Here is an 18,128-nt window from a genome sequence, read left to right on the forward strand (position 1 = left end):
GGGCCGGGCGGCGCCATGGGGCCGCTGCCGCCGCCTCCGCCTCCGCCTCCGCCTCCGTCCCCGCCGCCGCTGCTGCTGCTGCTGCTCCTGCTGCTGCTGCCTCCGGGCCCGCCCGCCGCGCCCGCTCCGCTCCGCCCGCTCCCGGGCCGCCCGGGTGAGTCGCGTCCTCGCTGCGGGCAGCGCCGGGCCGGGGCCGAGCGCGGGGGGGAAGGAGCGCGGCGCCCGGGACGGAGGGAGGGAGTCCCCGGCCCCGGGCCTCGGCGCCCCAGGCCCGCGCCCGCTCCCGGGGAGGGAGGCGGCGGGAGGGAGAGCCGGGCGGGTCGGGTCGGGTCCGGCCGGGCTGCGTCCGCAGGAGCGCGCCCCACGCCCCCTCCGCGCGCCGGGGCGCGAACAATGGGCCGTGGACGGACGGACGGACGGACGGACGGACGGACGGACGGACGGACCGGCCGGCCGAGGTGCCAGGGACACAGCGGAGGGCGAGGACGGGGTGGGCGTGCGGTGGTCCCGTGCCCGGGAGCCGTCCTCGTCCCCTGGCGACGGGTCCGCCCCGGACCCCCAGCCCAGCCCCTGGGCCCGCCCCGGCGCCAGAGGCCCAGCCACAGAGCTGCCCCCGGCTTTCCCGAGCCTCCTCCCAGCCGCTTCTGCCCGGGGCCAGCTGATGTCACTCGGACGGAGAGCAGGAGCGGCCGGTCCGCGAAGGAGAGGACGGGGAGGGAGGGGCGGCGTGGCCAGGGGCTTCGCGCTCCCAGCGGGGCCCTGCCGGGGTATCCTCTCCGCGGTGCACTGGCCCCTCCGAAGGAAGACAGAGCCAGAGCGCCCCGGAATTGTCCCCCGGCCCCACCCCCGAGTCCTCCCCAGGCATGTTCGCCTTCCTCGTCCCCTCCACCCCCCATGCGTGGACTGGGTAGCCAGGCTGGCACGGAGGGAGTCATCCATCCCGTGGCTGGTGGTCTGGACTGCTTCACCAGCCCCGCACCATCCCCATGCTGTGTTTGGGGGCTCTTGCTTACAGTGCGGAGTGCACGGGACCCCTGTGCATCCGGGAAGGCCGGGCCACACCCCAGCTTTGTGCCACAGAAGGAGGCACCCACGTGTTCTAGGTCTTCTGTTGTTGTGAGTCCTGACACGGCTTTAGAAGGAGCCTCACAGCCAGGCAGACGCTTCCAGGGAGTGCCAGGGGCTGGGCTAGTGCGGCACCTTCCTTCAGCAAGGTGCCACTTTGCCTCTGGACACAAGGCAGGCAGGCCGGATTCAGAGCCTCAACCTGTGATGTTGGGGCAGGAAGTTATTCCCACAGGTGCTGGATAACTCCTGTCATGTCCAGGGGGCCCACCTGAGTTCCCATATGCAGATGATCTGCTCCAGCCCTGCGAGGGAGGGAGCGTCCACAGCACCATGCCTCTCGCTCAGAGTCACGCAGCATCCCGTCTTCTTTTCTTCCTGGGTGGCCCCTGTTCGTCTCGGGCCTTGCAACCAACCCCTCATTCTGCTTCATCCTTTCTCATGCTCACAGTCTATCGTCTGGCCCCATAGTTGAGACACGTGGGGGTAAGGTTCTTTCTGGGTATGGCAGCTCCACTGTACGTGAAGCCGAAGTAGCACAGGACGTGTGGTCTCTGCCCCCTGTAGGGGCCCCTACTTCCTGAAGTTTTGTGCTCCCAAAGGTCCTATGCTCCCAGGGCCCCCTGATCTCTGGGGTCCTATGTTCCCTATGGTCCTGTACTCCCAGGACCCCTGTTCACCATGGTCCTGTGCTCCTGGGGCCCCATGATCCCTGGGAATCTAGTGCTCTCCAGGTTCCTGTGCTTCTCTTTTCCCTGGGATCTCTAGTTCTCTGTGTTCCTGCGCGCTTCATGCTCCCCAGAGTCCTCCGCTCTGCCCTCTGGTCTCTCTGTGGTATCAGGATGTTCTGTTCTTGATTTTTTCCCTAAGTCTGGCCTGAGTATAATATCTCTGTCCATACCTTGATTCTTCAGGAAAGCAGGAGGCAGGCTGTGGCCCTTCCCTAGGCAGCCCAAGTCTAAGGATAGTTCTCTGATCTGCTTCTTTTTTGCTAAACAAATAGACATTGTATTTGCCAAAGGCAGAGTCAATGTTTTCGAGAGGTTTTGGTTTTGCTTGGAAATTCGTCGGACCTGTCGTCTCTGTGCACCTGGTTGGAGACCAGCAAGCTCCCACTTCCTCCCTTTGTTTTGTCTCCTGACTTGCCCACACACATTTTCATTCACCAGCAAGCCCACAGGATGCTGTGGAGGAGAGAGCAGCAGGAGTCCCCTGGCTTTGTGAACTAGACGGCGCGATTGTTTATTTTTAAATGGAGTGATTTTCCTTCTACAAAAGCATGAATCCATATTGCTTCCTGTTTCTGAGCTGTGGTGCTCTGGTGCTGTGGCCATGACAGTGCTCCCTTCTCAGCTGTTCCCCCTCTGCCCTGCCCCTCAGCTGCCTCAGGTGGTCATGTCTCTCTCTGTGTGCATGGAGAATGGGATGAGTGGGGGTGGGCGTATAGAACAAGAAGCACTGGGTGGAAGAGAATGCCAGGGTTTCTTGGCTACCGCTCCCCGCTGAGCTCGGTCCCTTTTTTTCCAGATGGCCTATGTTTGTGCCTGGTTAGTTACCAAGGTCACTGGTCAGTGGTGTCCACAGAAGGCTATTTAACTTGCGGTGGTCTGCTTTGCACTTTCCCCTGTGAGACTGGTGGATGCCACAGGGCACGCGTGCTAGCAGCTAACACGCACCCAATAAAGCATAGACCTGCTGGGCCCTGGCTGCTGTGAAGAAAGATGACTATACGGTGTTCCTGTGGGTGCAGGGCTGCGATTTGAGGTGCAGGTCAGGGAGGGAGTCCGTTCCGAGTCCTGCAAAGCTGGGCCTTCCTGCAAAATAATAATGTCTGCACTCTAGGCTCATTTTGTGACTTGTCCTTGCAGTATTGCTCATTTGTGAGTGCAGATCTTGAGCCATTTTTATGCAGATATTTGAAAGTGGGATGAAGTGAGGAAGAGAAGGGAGGAAAGAGAGGGGCATGCTGGGCAGTTATAAGATCTGCTAGTCTTAAGAACAGTTTGTGTCTCTGTTCCCTCTTGGAGCGATTCCTGAGAATTTCAGAGCTCCCAAAAAAGAGGAAGGTGACTCTGCGTGGAGATTAGCCTCTGGCTGGCGGTGGCTGGGAAGAACCTGCTTAACTCAAGGGTCCTTGTGTGTGGAGGAGAGAGAAAAGAGAGAAGAGAGAAAAGAAAAGAGAGAGAGAAGAGAGAAGAAGGAGCGGTTTCTGAGCGCATAGCCAGGAGTTAAACCCTGAACGTCAGCCCGTGTGGCCCAAAAACCAAAGGAAGGAAGGAAGGAAGGAAGGAAGGAAGGAAGGAAGGAAGGAAGGAAGGAAGGAAGGGGAGGAGGAGGAGGAGAAGGAGGAGGGGGAGGAGGAGAAGAAGAAAGGAGGAGGAGGAGGAGGAGGAGGAGGAGGAGGAGGAGAAGAAGAAGAAGAAGAAGAAGAAGAAGAAGAAGAAGAAGAAGAAGAAGAAGAAGAAGAAGAAGAAGTTGGCAGGATAGCACAGCAGTAGGGCGTTTGCCTTGCACGCGGCAGATCCAGGATAGACCTGGTTCGATCCCCAGTGTCCCATAAGCGGATACCCATAACCCAGGAGAGAAGAGAGAAGACAGACAGAGAGATGCGGGCCCAGAACAGTCTCACAAGCACCTGTACTGCCTCTTTGGACAGCTGTTCTATTACCAGAGTGGCTGGCTGAGCTGACGCTCAGGTCTCTGCCCTGCAGTGGCCTCCACATCCATTCATCCAGAGTGACCTTGGAGACCGCAGCCCCTGGACTTTCCCACACAGACGTGTCTGAGAGCTGCAGAGTGGACCAGCACTACTTACACAAGACAAACAGTACTCCAGGGTTTTGGGGGTCCATCCTGGACTGCTAGACTTGGTTTTGTAAATGCTGGATAATTAATTACAGGAGGCCAGAAATGCCTAGTTTCCTATGGCCTGCGGTAGGCAGCCATGTGAAAGCACTGCGATATCACCTCTTGAAGGGACAACTCTGATTCTGAACATGGGATGTGACTCTCCTGCAATTGGATTGGTTTCTGGGGCACTTGGCAGGGCTCTTGCTGGGCTATGAGTTGGACTTTGGATCCCACCTGATGCAGCAGGCCCTGTGCACAATGGGTATGGAGAGAGAAGAGAGAGAAGGGCTATTTTCCAGTACTGGCAGGACACAATACTTCTCGCTGGAGATTTGACTGCTGTCTACCACCATTCACTGCTCTTTTTAATCTGTTCTCTCCAGAAGACTGGACTCTGCTCCAGAACTGGAGGACACTCCTTCCCCTGGTGAAGAGCAAATGAATTCTAAGGGGAAAGGGTGAGTGCCCAGAGAAAAGCTAGTGCTTTTCTCTGAGACTCATCTGCAGCTAGCTTGGTTTTTCTCCTGTGGCCGCCCTGGTTAGTGGCCCAGGACAGGAAGCAGGTTACCCTGTCTCTCTGAAGCTGTTGTTACTGGGAACTGACCATCCCAGAAAGACCTTAAAGGGCCCATGTGTGGCCACTTGAATCTCAGAATAGCCTTGAATGGGGCTTGTCTGTCTCTGTTTCAGAGAGGAAGAAAGACAGAGCTGGGATGACTGACCTGGTGGGGGACAGATCCTACTTCCTGGTCTTCATGCTTTGGGGTCTCCTTTTCTGACATGTTTTTTAGGAATAGGCAGGGCTTGCGGGACTCAGCAGAACTGAGAACTTTCCGAAGCTCCAGAAGATCTGTACAGAGAGAGAGAGAGAGAAGTTGTCTTTTTCTGAGAGAACTGGGCACTGTTGGTAGAGAGAGAGAGAGAGAGAGAGAGAGAGAGAGAGAGAGAGAGAGAGAGAGAGAGAGAGAGAGAGAGAGAGAGAGAGAGAGAGAGGTTCTCTTTTACTGAGAGAACTGGGCACTGTTGGTAGCGCAGCTCAGCAGCCAGTGACTCTCCTGGTCGAGTTCGGTTCTCTCAGCCCAGGGAAACTTATGCTTGGAAATGAACAGCCTTGTTGTTGTTTTTTTTTTTAATTTAATTTTTGCTTTATTGAAATAAAACCAGCACAGAGCACTGAGACATTTGCAAGTCTACCACTGAGATACACTACACATTACAGCAAATGTCCACTAACTCATTCATTCCTTCACATAACTACCACCTATTTCAGATTTACAGCATCGAAAAAATTTTTTTTGGTTTTTGGGTCACACCCAGCAGCGCTCAGGGGTTACTATTGGCTCTATGCTCAATAGAGAGGCTCAGGGGACCATATGGGATGCCAGGATTTGAACCACCGACCTTCTGCATGCCAGGAAAACGCCATACCTCCATGCTATCTCTTCGGTCCCAGCATCAAATATTTACCGTATTTGCTGGCATATAAGACGACCCCCTAATTTTGCAGTTAAAACATAGGTTTAGGACTCTATTCGCTGTATCAGACAGAACGTTCCTGTGCTGCAACTGTCCGTAGCACAGTGAGCCAATCACAACAAGCAAAGGTTCAAAGGTTCTGCTGTCATAGACTTCCTCTATGACTCTGGTAATCCGAGCAGGCTTTTTACAGTGTCTTTTTACAGTGTCGATTCGGATCCAGAACACTGTCTAATTTGCATGCATCCAAAGCATGCTTGGATTGGCCGAGTTAGGCGGTCCGAGCAGCCTGGCAGTGATTGGTGCAGAACATTGTCTGATTTGCATGCATGAAAAGCCTGCTTGGATTGGCTGAGTCAGAGAGGCGGTTCGAGCAGACTTGCAGTGATTGGTGCAGAACATTGTCTGATTTGCATGCATGAAAAGCCTGCTTGGATGGGCTGAGTCAGAGAGGTGGTCTGAGCAGCCTGGCAGTGACTGGTGCAGGATCGAGTTGGAAAATTCGTTTTGTGGCAATATTCAGACAATTTTCGTTTAGCGGCATATTGAAAAATTTTTTGGGATATACTCAGCATATAAGACGACCCCCTAATTTTGCAGTTGAAACATAGGTTTAGGCCTCTATTCGCTGTATCAGACAGAACGTTCCTGAGCTACAACTGTATGTACCACAGTGAGCCAATCACAACAAGCAAAGGTTCAAAGGTTCTACTGTCATAGACTTCCTCTATGACTCTGGCCCATCTGAGCAGCTTTTGACAGTGTCGATTCAAGTCCAGAACAGTGTTTAATTTGCATGCATCAAAAGCCTACTTGGATTGGCCGAGTTAGAGAGGCAGTCTGAGCAGCCTGACAGTGATTGGTGCAGAACATTGTCTGATTTGCATGCATGAAAAGCCTGCTTGGATTGGCTGAGTCAGAGATGCGGTCCGAGCAGCCTGGCAGTGATTGGTGCAGGATCGAGTTGGAAAATTTGTTTTGTGGCAATATTCAGACAATTTTCGTTTAGCAGCATATTGAAACATTTTTCGGGATATACTTGGCGTATAAGACGACCCCCGGCTTTCGGTTGACTTTTGTTTGTTCCAAAAGTCGTCTTATACGCCAGAAAATACGATACTCAGCACCTTCCATGTATGTAAGGCAATGCTGTGATTGTTCATTCACTACCGAAATTTATTTGATTTAATAAGTAGTTGGAAGTGTATACATTTTGATCCACATGCCTGTTTCTTCATCCTCTAATCAGGTATTCACCATTCAATTTTCTGTTGTTCAGAGTTTTCCAATCCCACAGATAAGTTTTGTCTTTCTTGTGGCTGGTCTCATGTCATGCCCACAAAGCTCAACAGCTTTGTCACCGTGTCCAGTTTCTTCCCTTCTTGGGGTCAAACAATATCATGTGTGTGTTCTTTGTTTTCCTCTAGATAGATACACTTTTCTCTGTCTTGCCAGGGAGACCAATTTCAGGAAGTGGGACCAGCTAGACTCCAGATAAGGGGTTCATTTCTTTGGGGGCTACACCGTGGGGCTGCTGGGCCATGCCATTTGATCCCGCAAACAACCTTTGTGTTCCATAGTTTCCACTTCCACCAACTGGGCACATGCGCCATCCACTTGTCTCAATGTTTGAGTCAACATATCTCAGTTCCTGGTCGTTGTTCTAATAGTGATGTGTGACTGTAACGGATCCATAAGCAGTGGTGTCAAGCGCCTTTTCATGTGCCTCTGAGACATTTGAACTGCTTCTTTACTTACTTTTATTGGTTTAGTGCCTCTTCCTTTCGGTGCTCAGGGATACTCTCAGCTCTGTGCGCCAGGGTCTGGGGTAGAGGTACAAATGAGCTGATTCTGCTGGTGCTCCCAGGCCTCATCCAGGTTATGGTCCAGCCCATGGAGCTACATTTCTAATGTCCCTGACTGATCTAGTGCCCAAGCATTCATTTTTTCTGGACTTGGTTCTCCCGTTAGTCTGTTGACTCCTTAGACAGCACCGCTGTGAGATGGTGGAACGTATCTGTATCTGCCTTCACTGAGCATGACTCCTCCATCAGCACCATGAGCATGGTGTAGTATTATTCAAACTTGTGTCTTTGGATACTCAGGGTCATTCTGCGGTGGAATGACAAGTTGTAGGGAACTTTGACCTTGAGTACTTAATTCAAGGTAGAGATGGTGGCCCAGCATGGGGGTCTCCCTGGTGGGGAGAGACCTATTGGGCCCAGAAAAACAGGCTCTGTTTTCAGCATGTGCACAGAGGCCCCATCATGGGGAGGCAGTCTGGGGTGGCAAGCAGTGAAGGGACCCTCCTAATGTGTCCCCTCAGCCCCGCACCCAAAAGGAACTTGGGACCTCCCACTCTGGGCCTGGACACTGTCTTGCATGTGATGTAGAGTGGCTTTTTGTTTGTGTTTTTGTTTTTGGTCACACCCGGCAGCGCTCAGGGGTTCCTCCTGGCTCTACACTCAGAAATCGCTCCTGGCAGGCTGGGGGGAACCCTATGGGATGCTGGGATTCAGACCACCGTCCTTCTGCTTCCAAGGCAAACACACTACCTCCATGCTATCACTCTGGCCCATAGAGTGGCTTTTTTTTTTTTTGGTTTTTTTTTGGGGGGGGGGGGTCACACCCTGTGGTGCTCAGGGGTTCCTCCTGGCTGTCTGCTCAGAAATAGCTCCTGGCAGGCACGGGGGACCGACCATATGGGACACCGGGATTCGAACCAACCACCTTTGGTCCTGGATCGGCTGCTTGCAAGGCAAACACCGCTGTGCTATCTCTCCGGGCCCTAGAGTGGCTTTTTGATGGAAGGGATAATGCTACAGGAATCTCACCCATGGGAAAGGTGTCAGTCAGGGGCTCAGGCACTATTCCACATGCCCAGTAGTCACATGTGAATGGGCAGTGCAGCCAGGAGAATTGGGCACAGTCACAGGCACCTTTTCCATTGGGCCTCATCTATCTCAGAGCAGCAGCGACCCCACAGCACAACTGAAGCCAGTTCCAAGGTGTTTAGTCTCTGAAATGGCCACCCTGTAGCAGACCTTGGGGCAGGCGGGCCAGTGAGGGGCCTGGTGAGGAGTGTCTGCCTCCCTTCATCTGCCAGCACCAAAGAACCTGAGGCTCCTTGAACCCATGTTTGCTTCTGCTGTAAAGAGGCACAGGGTAAATTGACACTGTGGATCTCAGAGCTACAGGCACTGGCCCCTGGGGCAAGGCAGAGGCCAGTTCTGAGTGGATAGTCTGTTCCTGGAGCAGTTTCCCTGTGCTCAGGCCTGAAAAGAATGTTCTAGTTGTGCCTGTATGTAATAAAGATAAAGGCACATGGACCAGAAAGATAGCACAGTGGTAGGGCATTTGCCTTGCACGAAGCCTATTTAGGAGAAACAGTGGTTCGAATCCCGGCATCTGAGCATGGAGCCAGGAATAACCCCTGAGTGCCGCCAGGTGTGGCCCCAAAACAAAAGAAAACAAAAATGATAAAGACGCCCAAAGTGCTCACCTGATGCCAAGTGTTAGGACTGCTCTGCACTCGAGTCTGCTCAGACCTTCGCCCAGTGGCAGGAAGGAAGGGAGGAAGGGGCTGCTCCTGTCATATAAGAGAGGCACCACAGGGGCCGGAGAGATAGCATGGAGGTAAGGCGTTTGCCTTTCATGCAGGAGGTCATCGGTTCGAATCCCGGCGCCCCATATGGTCCCCTGTGCCTGCCGGGAGCAATTTCTGAGCCTGGAGCCAGGAATAACCCCTGAGCACTGCCAGGTGTGACCCAAAAACCAAAAAAAAAAAAAAAAGAGAGAGGCACCACACTCTGTGCTAGAAAAGACTGAATGAGAATGGGGTCCTCATGGGGTCCATCCAGGCCCCTAGCAAAGGTATGTGGGGTGGAGGAATATCATTAAGCTCTGAGGCTTGTCTGTATGGGGCCATACCAGATGGTGCTCAAGGCTTACTCCCAACTCTGTACGCACTCAGGGTCACTCCTGGCTGAGTTCAGAGTAGGGTGCTGGGGGTCTAACTCAAGTTCGCCAAGTGCAAGGCAAGTACCCTCCCTGTTGTACTATCACTCTGCCTTTGGAATATCAGGATTACGGAAAGTCACGTTGCCTTGGTGAGTCTGAACCCTACTGGATTGAGGTGCCTACAGATCCATTATTTAAATAACATTGCTTTCTGTCAGCATGCTGCAAAAATAGTTACCCCCCCCCCACAACTCTATAGGTTCTGTTGTAACAGTGAGACTGAAAGTGGTAAGAACATGCCAGAATTTCTTTTACAGTATTCTAAAGAGCTTCAAGTCTTTGGCTAAGAGAAATCTGGCTTAAATAACCCATTTCTAATCTCTGTATTTGTGTGTGCCATGCAGGGAGCAGACCCAGGAGTTGGTGGGTTTGTGAGTCCGTCAGCAAGTTCATGTCAGCACTTTCTTCCTTTTCTTGCACATCTGAGCGGAAAGGCTGTTACAAAGCCTTTCACTTTGATCCTTGCACTGGGCTCCATCCCATTCTTGCTGTGTGCTGAGTATCATAGCATTGGAGCAGTTCCGAGGGGCCACTGACCTGTCAAGGTAGTGCTGTTTCAGTGTAGGGTCGTGATGTGCCATATCACAGAAGCACCGATTGTGGCTGTCTGCAGGGCTAGTGTGTGTCATTCCCAATGGGCACTGAGGGATCTGGTGCCCTTGGGGCCAGACCTCAGGGCAGTGCCCATTCCGCCAGTCTCTCTGATACAGCTCTAGGCAGGAAGGACCATGCCCATCACCTCCTGCACCACCCACACAGGCATTCCTATGCGTACAGCCTCTTCCAAAAAAGCCTCAGTATGTGTGTGTGTGTGTGTGTGTGTGTGTGTGTGTGTGTGTGTGTGTGTGTAGTGCGTGATAAAGAGTGTGTGGTATGGAAGTATATGGTGTGTGGTGTGGGTGTGGTATAGAGTGTGTATATGGAGTGTGGTGTGTGTGTGTCATGTGGGACATTCAGTGTTGTGACCTGCACAGTGCAATCGCTCTGAGATGAGCTCTGCTTTGTGCCCAATGCCTCCTCTAGACTCGGTGGCAGGCCCGGGCTCAGTGTTTGCCTGGTCTTGGGGCAGGAAGGATGGGACAGTCAGATGCCCTGAGCTGCTCCCTCATGGGTGACATCATCTTGTCTTTTCAGCAGAGGGAGCTTGTGGCATGTTTTTAGGCCCCTTTCTGCGGCGATGGAAAATCTCCTTACTTTTCAGAGCAAAGCTTAGATTCATAGTTTGGTGCATAAAGGTGGCTCCTTTTCTGGCTCCATGTTGGTCTGATTGTTTTCTGGCCCTGGCAGGATGGACACCACATTTTTTCTGGCTTGCCATGTGGGGGGTTGTGTCAGGGCTGGAGGAAGCGGCAGAGAGTGAGTGGGTCACGCGACGAGTAAACCCCTGAGAGAGGGTCCACCAGCAAGCATGGGAGGACCTGCAAAGCCATGTTGAGGACAAGAACAATGGTGCATAGTTGGGCATCAGGTCTCAGGGACAGTGACACAGTTGTCAAGGCTGTGACGATGTGAATGAGCAGTGGATCTGGCAGCAGGAAATCTGAGTACCTGGCCGGTTCTGGTGTCCAGGATTGTTACAAAGCACCTTGGGTGCTAGAAAAGGGCTGACAGACACCTCAGCTCTGTGAGGTGCTAAGGAGCCACTGTTTCAAGACTCGGCGATTTTTCAGACAAACACAAAGACTCACTTATCCTGGGAAATTTAGGTCAAGTGCCGCAGAGGAAAGATGCTTGGCAGGGCCTTACATAAAACCGCCCCTCACAAGTCGGCAAAGGCTCTGTGTGGACTCCAGAGTCAGCCTCGTGGCTGAGTCTACAGGCACTGCAGCAGAGCTGGAGGTCTCTAAGCTGCATCTGGACAGGCTTGGGGACCATGTGGTGCTAGGCATTGAGTAGGGGTTGGCAGTATACAAGGCCTGCACCTTCACCCCTGCATGATTTTTCTGGCCCCAACACAGCAAACGTTAACAGAAAGTAATTTTAGAAATAACAGCCCTAACTTGGGGTGTAGTATCACCAGTCTTGCCTACCCTGCGCCCAAGCAGTCCTAGCAGGTCACACACCGGGTGGAGGGGTGTAGTGCCAGTGGAAGCAACTGGTGTTGCTCTAGGTTGTGTTGTTGTTTGTCCTGTCAAATTGATCGTTGTATCATGATTGACCAAAGCATTTATAGCCCAGAAGTTTGTCAGCTTTGCCAACGTGGGGGAACATTTCCTTACAAAAATGAAACAAGCCAATAGTGTTGGAGAAAATTATAAAATGATGCATAGGGAGGGAGGTGGACACGGGGTAGGATTAAACATCATATGTCTAAAATTCAACTGTGAATAACTTTGTAACTCACAATGCTTTAAATAAAAATTAAGTACATAAATAACCTATATATATATATATATATATATATATATATATACACTGCTATGTAGTATCTTTTGAATAGATATGCAAATAAACTGTTACCTAGAGTAAGATATATTTAAGGATTAGTTTTTATTCTGGGTTCCAGTAGTATTAAAGGGAGCAGATTGTATTAATCAAATAGCACAAGCTTTCATTTTATGGAGGTTTTTTTTTTGTTAATATTGATTATTTAATTATTTATGTAATTGATTTTTTTATTCTTTGTTTCTGGGCTGCCCCTAACTGTGCTCAGAGCCTATTCTTGGTTCTATGCTCAGGAATTACTCCTGGCTGGCTCCAGGGACTATATGGATGCCAAGGCCTTAACCCGTGTTGTCTGCATGCAAAGCAAGCTGTATGATGGCTTTGACCCTGTTGATGATGAATGAGCACTGATTTTATCATATAGAAACATAAGCTACATGGTAGAAATATAAGAACGTTTCAACAACAACCAAAAAACCCCTACATATATTAAAAAAAAAATTAACCCCTGATTCCAGTGTATTTCGAGGAAAAGGAAAATACTGAGTGGAGAAGGAAAAACACAAATAGGAAAGAATGAGGGACCAGGGGCAGGTGGTTTCAGGTGCATTGGTGGAGGAAAAAAAGACAAACTAAATATCCAAGCCAAAGTCATACAAACAACCATAGAATCGAGAGACCCAAACTTTACCAACCTAAACTGTCAATGAGCCTGTTATACTGGCAGGCTGGGGGCAAAGGGTGGTGGTTCGGATAAGCTCTGGGAACATGATGGAGGGAGTTGGACAGTGGTGGAGGGATTGGCCCTGGCTCATTGTATGTCTGAAACCCAACTATGAAGAACTTTGTAAGTCTAATAGTTTCAATAAAATTAAATTAAATTTAAAAATTTTAATAACAATAAAAATCTCTGTATATATGCAGTAGCAAAATAGAGATTAAAGAAAAGCCAGGGGCCAGAGTCATAACATAGCAGTAGGGTGCTTGCCTTGCGCAGGGCTGAACCAGGATGAACCTATGTTCGCCCCGGCATCCCATATGGTCCTTCAAGCCAGGAGCGATTTCTGAGCACATAGCCAGGAATAAATAACCCCTGAGCATCATCGGGTGTCGCAAAAAAAAAAAAAAAAAAAGAAAAGAAAAGAAAGATTAGTACATTGAAAACCAACCTGTAAAAGTAACTTAAATGAACAGTAGAAAAAACACTGTCTGAAAATAAAAAATAGACAGGATCTGGGACCAGAATGATGGTGCAGTGGTACACTGTTTGCCTTGCATGTGGCTGACTCAGGACAGACTGAGGTTCGGTTTCCCGGCATCCCATATAGTCTCCCCAAGCCAGGAGTGATTTCTGAGCACATAACCAGGAGGAACCCCTGAGCGTTACTGGGTGTGACCAAAAAAATATAAAATAGACAGAATCTCAGGAACACATAGATCACACAGGATCTAAAATCAGTGTCACCCATATCTGAAAAAATAAACATGAGATAGAAAGAAAAAAGAGGCACTTCTCTCCCATATAGACCCAAACCCCCCCTGACGTTGAGAGACTGCCCACAAAGGAATCTAATCCTAATGGGAAAATCTGCAGGACAGCCAGAAGTGACTTTGTAAACTCAAGGGGCCCTGAGAGCAGAGCAGTACAGAGAAGGCAAGGATGGCACAGAGTGAGTACAGTGCTGCTTCTGTGCTGGCACCACACGTTCCCTGGGACATCACCTGGGGTCCAGGTACTGCCCACGGGTCTGTGCCAGGAGGCTAAGGCAGCAGCGGCAGGAAGCGAGGGACAGGCTGGCTCTCACCCTTTCTGAGCAGAGTAACCCACAAAGTAGCATGACTTCTTCATGCTTCCGTGTGAAACCTCCCTATGCCCGTTTGACGCCCTGTCTCCCTCCTCCATCGGTCTCTCATCTCTCTCTGCACTGCTGAAAGACAACACAAAATTCACTGAGCCATCAACGGGAAGGAGAGAGATAGTAAGCACCTGTGATGCGAGCACTCAGCCCATGTCACAAGCACAAAGTATATCATGGGTGGGGGAGTGACTCCCTGCAAGGCTGCAAGTGTCCCTCTTGTGGGGTCCTGTTTACTCCTTTATTGGTTATTTGTGTATCCTCAGAGAGCTCCCAGAATGAGAAATTGATTCCCATCCCCTTATACCCTTTTGTGGGGAGATCTTGGTAATATTTATCCCCAGCAAATAATCCACACAGACAGGAAGGTTAAGGGGTAAAAGGTTGGGCGAAGAGAGTCCTTTGTCAGCCTACTACCAGCTCTAAAAAACACCTGGAGCCAGCGAGCAAACTCTCCCAAAAGATCCCCCAAACACCTAGCTCCCAAACTATTTATTCCGCTCTCAACAGCGTCCCCACCTGGAAGGTCAAGGTGGGACAACAGGCAAAGAATAATTTTATGGAAATGTTTTCATTTACAACACTTCCTTCATGGCTAAGCACGGATATGGCCCAGAATACTTGCCTGCCACCATCAGTGGCATTAGATCCAGTCTTAGGGGCTGAAGAGACACCATCCTCTAGCTGCAGATCTTCAGCTAAACCCCTTCTGTGCCAGCTCGTTCCCTCCTCATGCACCCGACTGCCAGCCTGTGCTCCCTGGCACTGGCCCCCCAGAGTGCTGCGGGTTCCGTGAGAGTTAAAAAGTGGGCTGCAACCACACCTCCACGCACTTCCTCTCCATGTTCCCGGCGTGCCTGGTTTCCAGCCTGAGCGTGGGCACAGCCCATTTCACACGCAACACTCTTTTGCTGAGCAGAGGAATAAACCAATTATAGCTTCCCAGAGGGGACGTGCTTCCTGGTGTGGCTTATCTGTTTATAAATAACATGTAAATAAAGCATGTCCGATCCAGCCTGCCCACATGGAACTGGAGGGGCTCTTGGCCACTTGGGGGTTGGGCTTTGACCTGGGTCCATGGTTTCCAGGTGACCCTAAAGCATGACTGTTTCCAGGTTGCACGATGCCCAGGCCCCCTCACAGGCTGCTGCACCTATCAGCAGCTTCCTGTGTGGCCTTTCACTTCACCCCTGCCCAGTATCTCTGTGGGGGACATGAAGCACCAGTGAAAATTGGGGACCTAGTTTGCAGATGAGCCTGTGTTGGGGGGCAGTGATTTGTACCCAGTTACCCCTGGTAAATCAGGCTGAGGAAGGACTCACATTTCTATAATCAAAGTAGGGTTTTTGTTTTGTTTGGGGACCACACCCAGTGGTACTCAGGGCTTATTGCTGGCTCTGCACTCAGGGCTCACTCCTGTCAGTGCTCAGGAGACCATATGTGGGGCTAGGGATTAAGCCTGGTTCTGCAGCATCCAAGTCAAGCATCCTCCCTGCAGGATTATTTTTCCCCTCAATATTTAGCATGTATCCTCTAAACTCTAGAAAAGCCTTGTAAATTTAGATTCTTGTTCTAGAAACATTTTAGAAAGTTTTCTTCATTTTAGTATTTAATTAATTTATTTGGGGGTTTGGGGTCTTGTCTGGTAGTACTCAAGGATTATTCCTGCTGGACTCGGGGACCATTTTGGTGTTGGGGATCTAACGTCGAGTCAGCAACATGCAAGGCAAGAGCTGTCCTACTGCTCTAACCCCAAATTTTTTATTTTGGGTCACACTCAAAGGTTACTCCTGGCTCTACACTCAGAAATCACTCCTGGTGGAGCTGAGGGGACCATATGAGATGCTGGGGATCAAAGCCAGGTCGGCCACATGCAAGGCAAGCACTATTGCTCCGGCCCCTGTGGCCCCAGAGATTTTATGCACGCATCAGCTTAAAAAATGTCAGGGAATGCTATTTCCCTCTCACCTGGAAGACAAGTATGGTTCAGAAAATATGGATCCTGTTTCTGCGTTGATAGTAACAGCATGTCAATAGCCTGTATGTCCTGAACCTTACGTGGAATCGTCTCTTCCAGATCAACTTAATGACTGGCTTCTCCTGCAGCACAAAACCTGAAGCTATTCTGAGCCCCGTGGCAGGAGGAGCCATATGCACTGGGGAGAGCCACGCAGGCACTTTCTGAAGACTGGGCAAGGATCGGACAGAGTTGGAACTGGGTCCAAGAGAATTCAGGACTGGAGACCAGGGAGGAAAGACTAAATCTGGGGCTGGATCGGGCAAGTTCCTTGAGGATGCTGAGACTGGAGTTGGGTGCTGCAGGGTTGTTTCTAGTTTCTGTGCTCAGAGGCAGCAGTGCTGACCACTGGAGGGAGCCTCCCTCTCCCATGCCACTGGTGAGAGAACAGAAGTTCCCTTCTCCAGGGGGTGCCAAGTTCATGCAAACTCTCCATGTGGGCAGGCAAGGACGACCTCTACGTCTGAGGTCCTTCTGTGCAGGCTCACCCGGACCTTCAGACCTACGAACATCAACAAGGTCCTGGCCCTCCAGGACACTCTCTCCACAGGGACTCCCAGGACTTTGTACCCATGACCTTCCCTTTCTAGAACCTTACCCCTAGAACCTTTCTCCCAGAACCTTCCTCTCCAGAACCTTCCCCGTCAGTACCTCCCCCCTCCACACACACACCTCCCTCATTCTAGACTCTTGCCCCATTAAAGCATTCTCTACCTTCCAGAATCTTCCCCAGCAATGATCTCTTTTGGTTTCTCTAATACGCGTCCCACAGACGGTCTTACTAAGCTGAATCTGATTTGTGTTCATGAATTTAATTATTGTTTCCTTTGGCTTTTGGGCCACACTCAGTAGTGTGCAGGGATTACTCCTGACTCTGCACTCCTGGTGAGTTTGGGGGACCATAAGGGGGGCTAGGGATGGAATCTGGGTCAGCCTGTGCAAGGCAAATGCCCTACCCTCTGTACTATTGCTCTGAGCCCAAAACTTCTTATTTCTTTCTCTTTTTAAGAGTTATTTCTTGGGGCTGGAGAGACAGCATGGAGGTAAGGCATTTGCCTTTCATGCAGAAGGACGGTGGTTCAAATCCTGGCATCCCATAGGGTCCCCTGTGCCTGCCAGGGGCAATTTCTGAGCATGGAGTCCGTAGTAACCCCTGAGTGCTGCCAGATGTGACCCAAAAACAAAAACAAACAAAAAAACATAAAAAAAGGAATTATTTCTTTGGGGGCTATATTCATACTCAGGTGCTAATGATGGTTCTGTGCTCAGGAATTACTCCTTGTGGTACTATGGAATGCCAGAAATCGTCACATCCAAGGCAAGTACTCTACCGGCTGTACTACTGCTCCGGTCCAAAAAATTCCTTTTTTTTCTCTTTTTCTTTTTACTTTATTTATTTATTTATTTATTTATTTATTTATTTATTTATTTATTTATTGGTTTTGGGGTCACATCTGGAAGTGCTCAGGGGTCACTCCATACCTCCGGCCCCTTTATTTTTTGACTGCTCCCAGCAACGTTACTCTTGGCTTGGCACTGAGGAATTACTCCTGCAGGTGCTCTGAGAACCCTATTGGATGCCGGGATTGAACCCAGGTTGGCTGCATGCAAGGCAAGTGTCATGCCAGCTGTGCAATAGCTCTGGCCCTTAAACCTACTTATAGACCAGCTTTTTCCCTAGCACTCTCACCTCTGTCTGTCCATTGTTGGAGAGATGACAGACAGAGTGGGGGCTTTCTGCTCGGGGCCTGGGACTGGCCTGCCTCTTCAGACTGTTCCCTGCTTCACTTCTCCCACTGGTCAGGACTGGCTGGGTTTTATGGCCTGTTCCTGCTGGTTCCTTTGTCCAGTTGTTGCTGAGTAACCTGGTTTTCAGCACATCTGCTCTCCTCCAGGGGAGAGCCACTGTTGGGAGGAGTCTGGGAGGGGGTGCAGGCATGCAGTTGGCACATGCTGTCCTGTGTGTTGCTGTGGACGTGTCTGCCACACCACAGAGCAGTGGCTCGAAGACAGTCCCCCTGGCTGATGGGGCCCTCCTTCCCAAAGATGATTGCTCAGTGCCCCCTGGAATACACCTTTAAACCAGCAAACAGGCTGCCCCTGGAGCAGCTGAGAGCCCTGCACCACCTGGACCAGTCAGGCTTCCAGGGTTGCCATGTACCTACTTTGGGAAACACTGGCCAGTGTTGCCCATGTGGCTATTACGTGTGGTTTGGAGGGATGGGGTGGGCAAAGAGTTGGTCTCGGGGGCAGGGGGCATCCTGACAGGGCAGCACTATGCCAGGCACTGAGACAGGTACCCACTCTAGGTCAGAAACACTGCCAGCAGTACCTGGTTTTCAGGGATGCAGCCATAGGCTAGTCCCATGGGAAAGCCTCTATTCGGCATGTTGGGAAAAGGGCCTCCAGAAGCTTTCTTGGAGACTCTTGGCTGAGAATTCACTTGTCTGTGGCCCAGG

General features: G+C 50.9%; 1 protein-coding gene across 1 annotated transcript in view; it reads left to right on the forward strand.

The window, feature by feature from the left end:
• PTPRN2 (protein tyrosine phosphatase receptor type N2) overlaps window positions 1-18,128 on the forward strand; it is a 167,898-nt gene continuing 149,770 nt past the window's right edge. Inside the window, exon 1 of the mRNA XM_049785268.1 lies at window positions 1-154. Coding sequence (XP_049641225.1) covers window positions 16-154 — 139 coding nt within the window. The 5' untranslated portion in view covers window positions 1-15. The remainder of the gene's footprint in view (window positions 155-18,128) is intronic.

This window comes from Suncus etruscus, chromosome 13, assembly GCF_024139225.1.
Source record: "Suncus etruscus isolate mSunEtr1 chromosome 13, mSunEtr1.pri.cur, whole genome shotgun sequence".
Lineage (NCBI taxonomy): Eukaryota > Metazoa > Chordata > Mammalia > Eulipotyphla > Soricidae > Suncus > Suncus etruscus.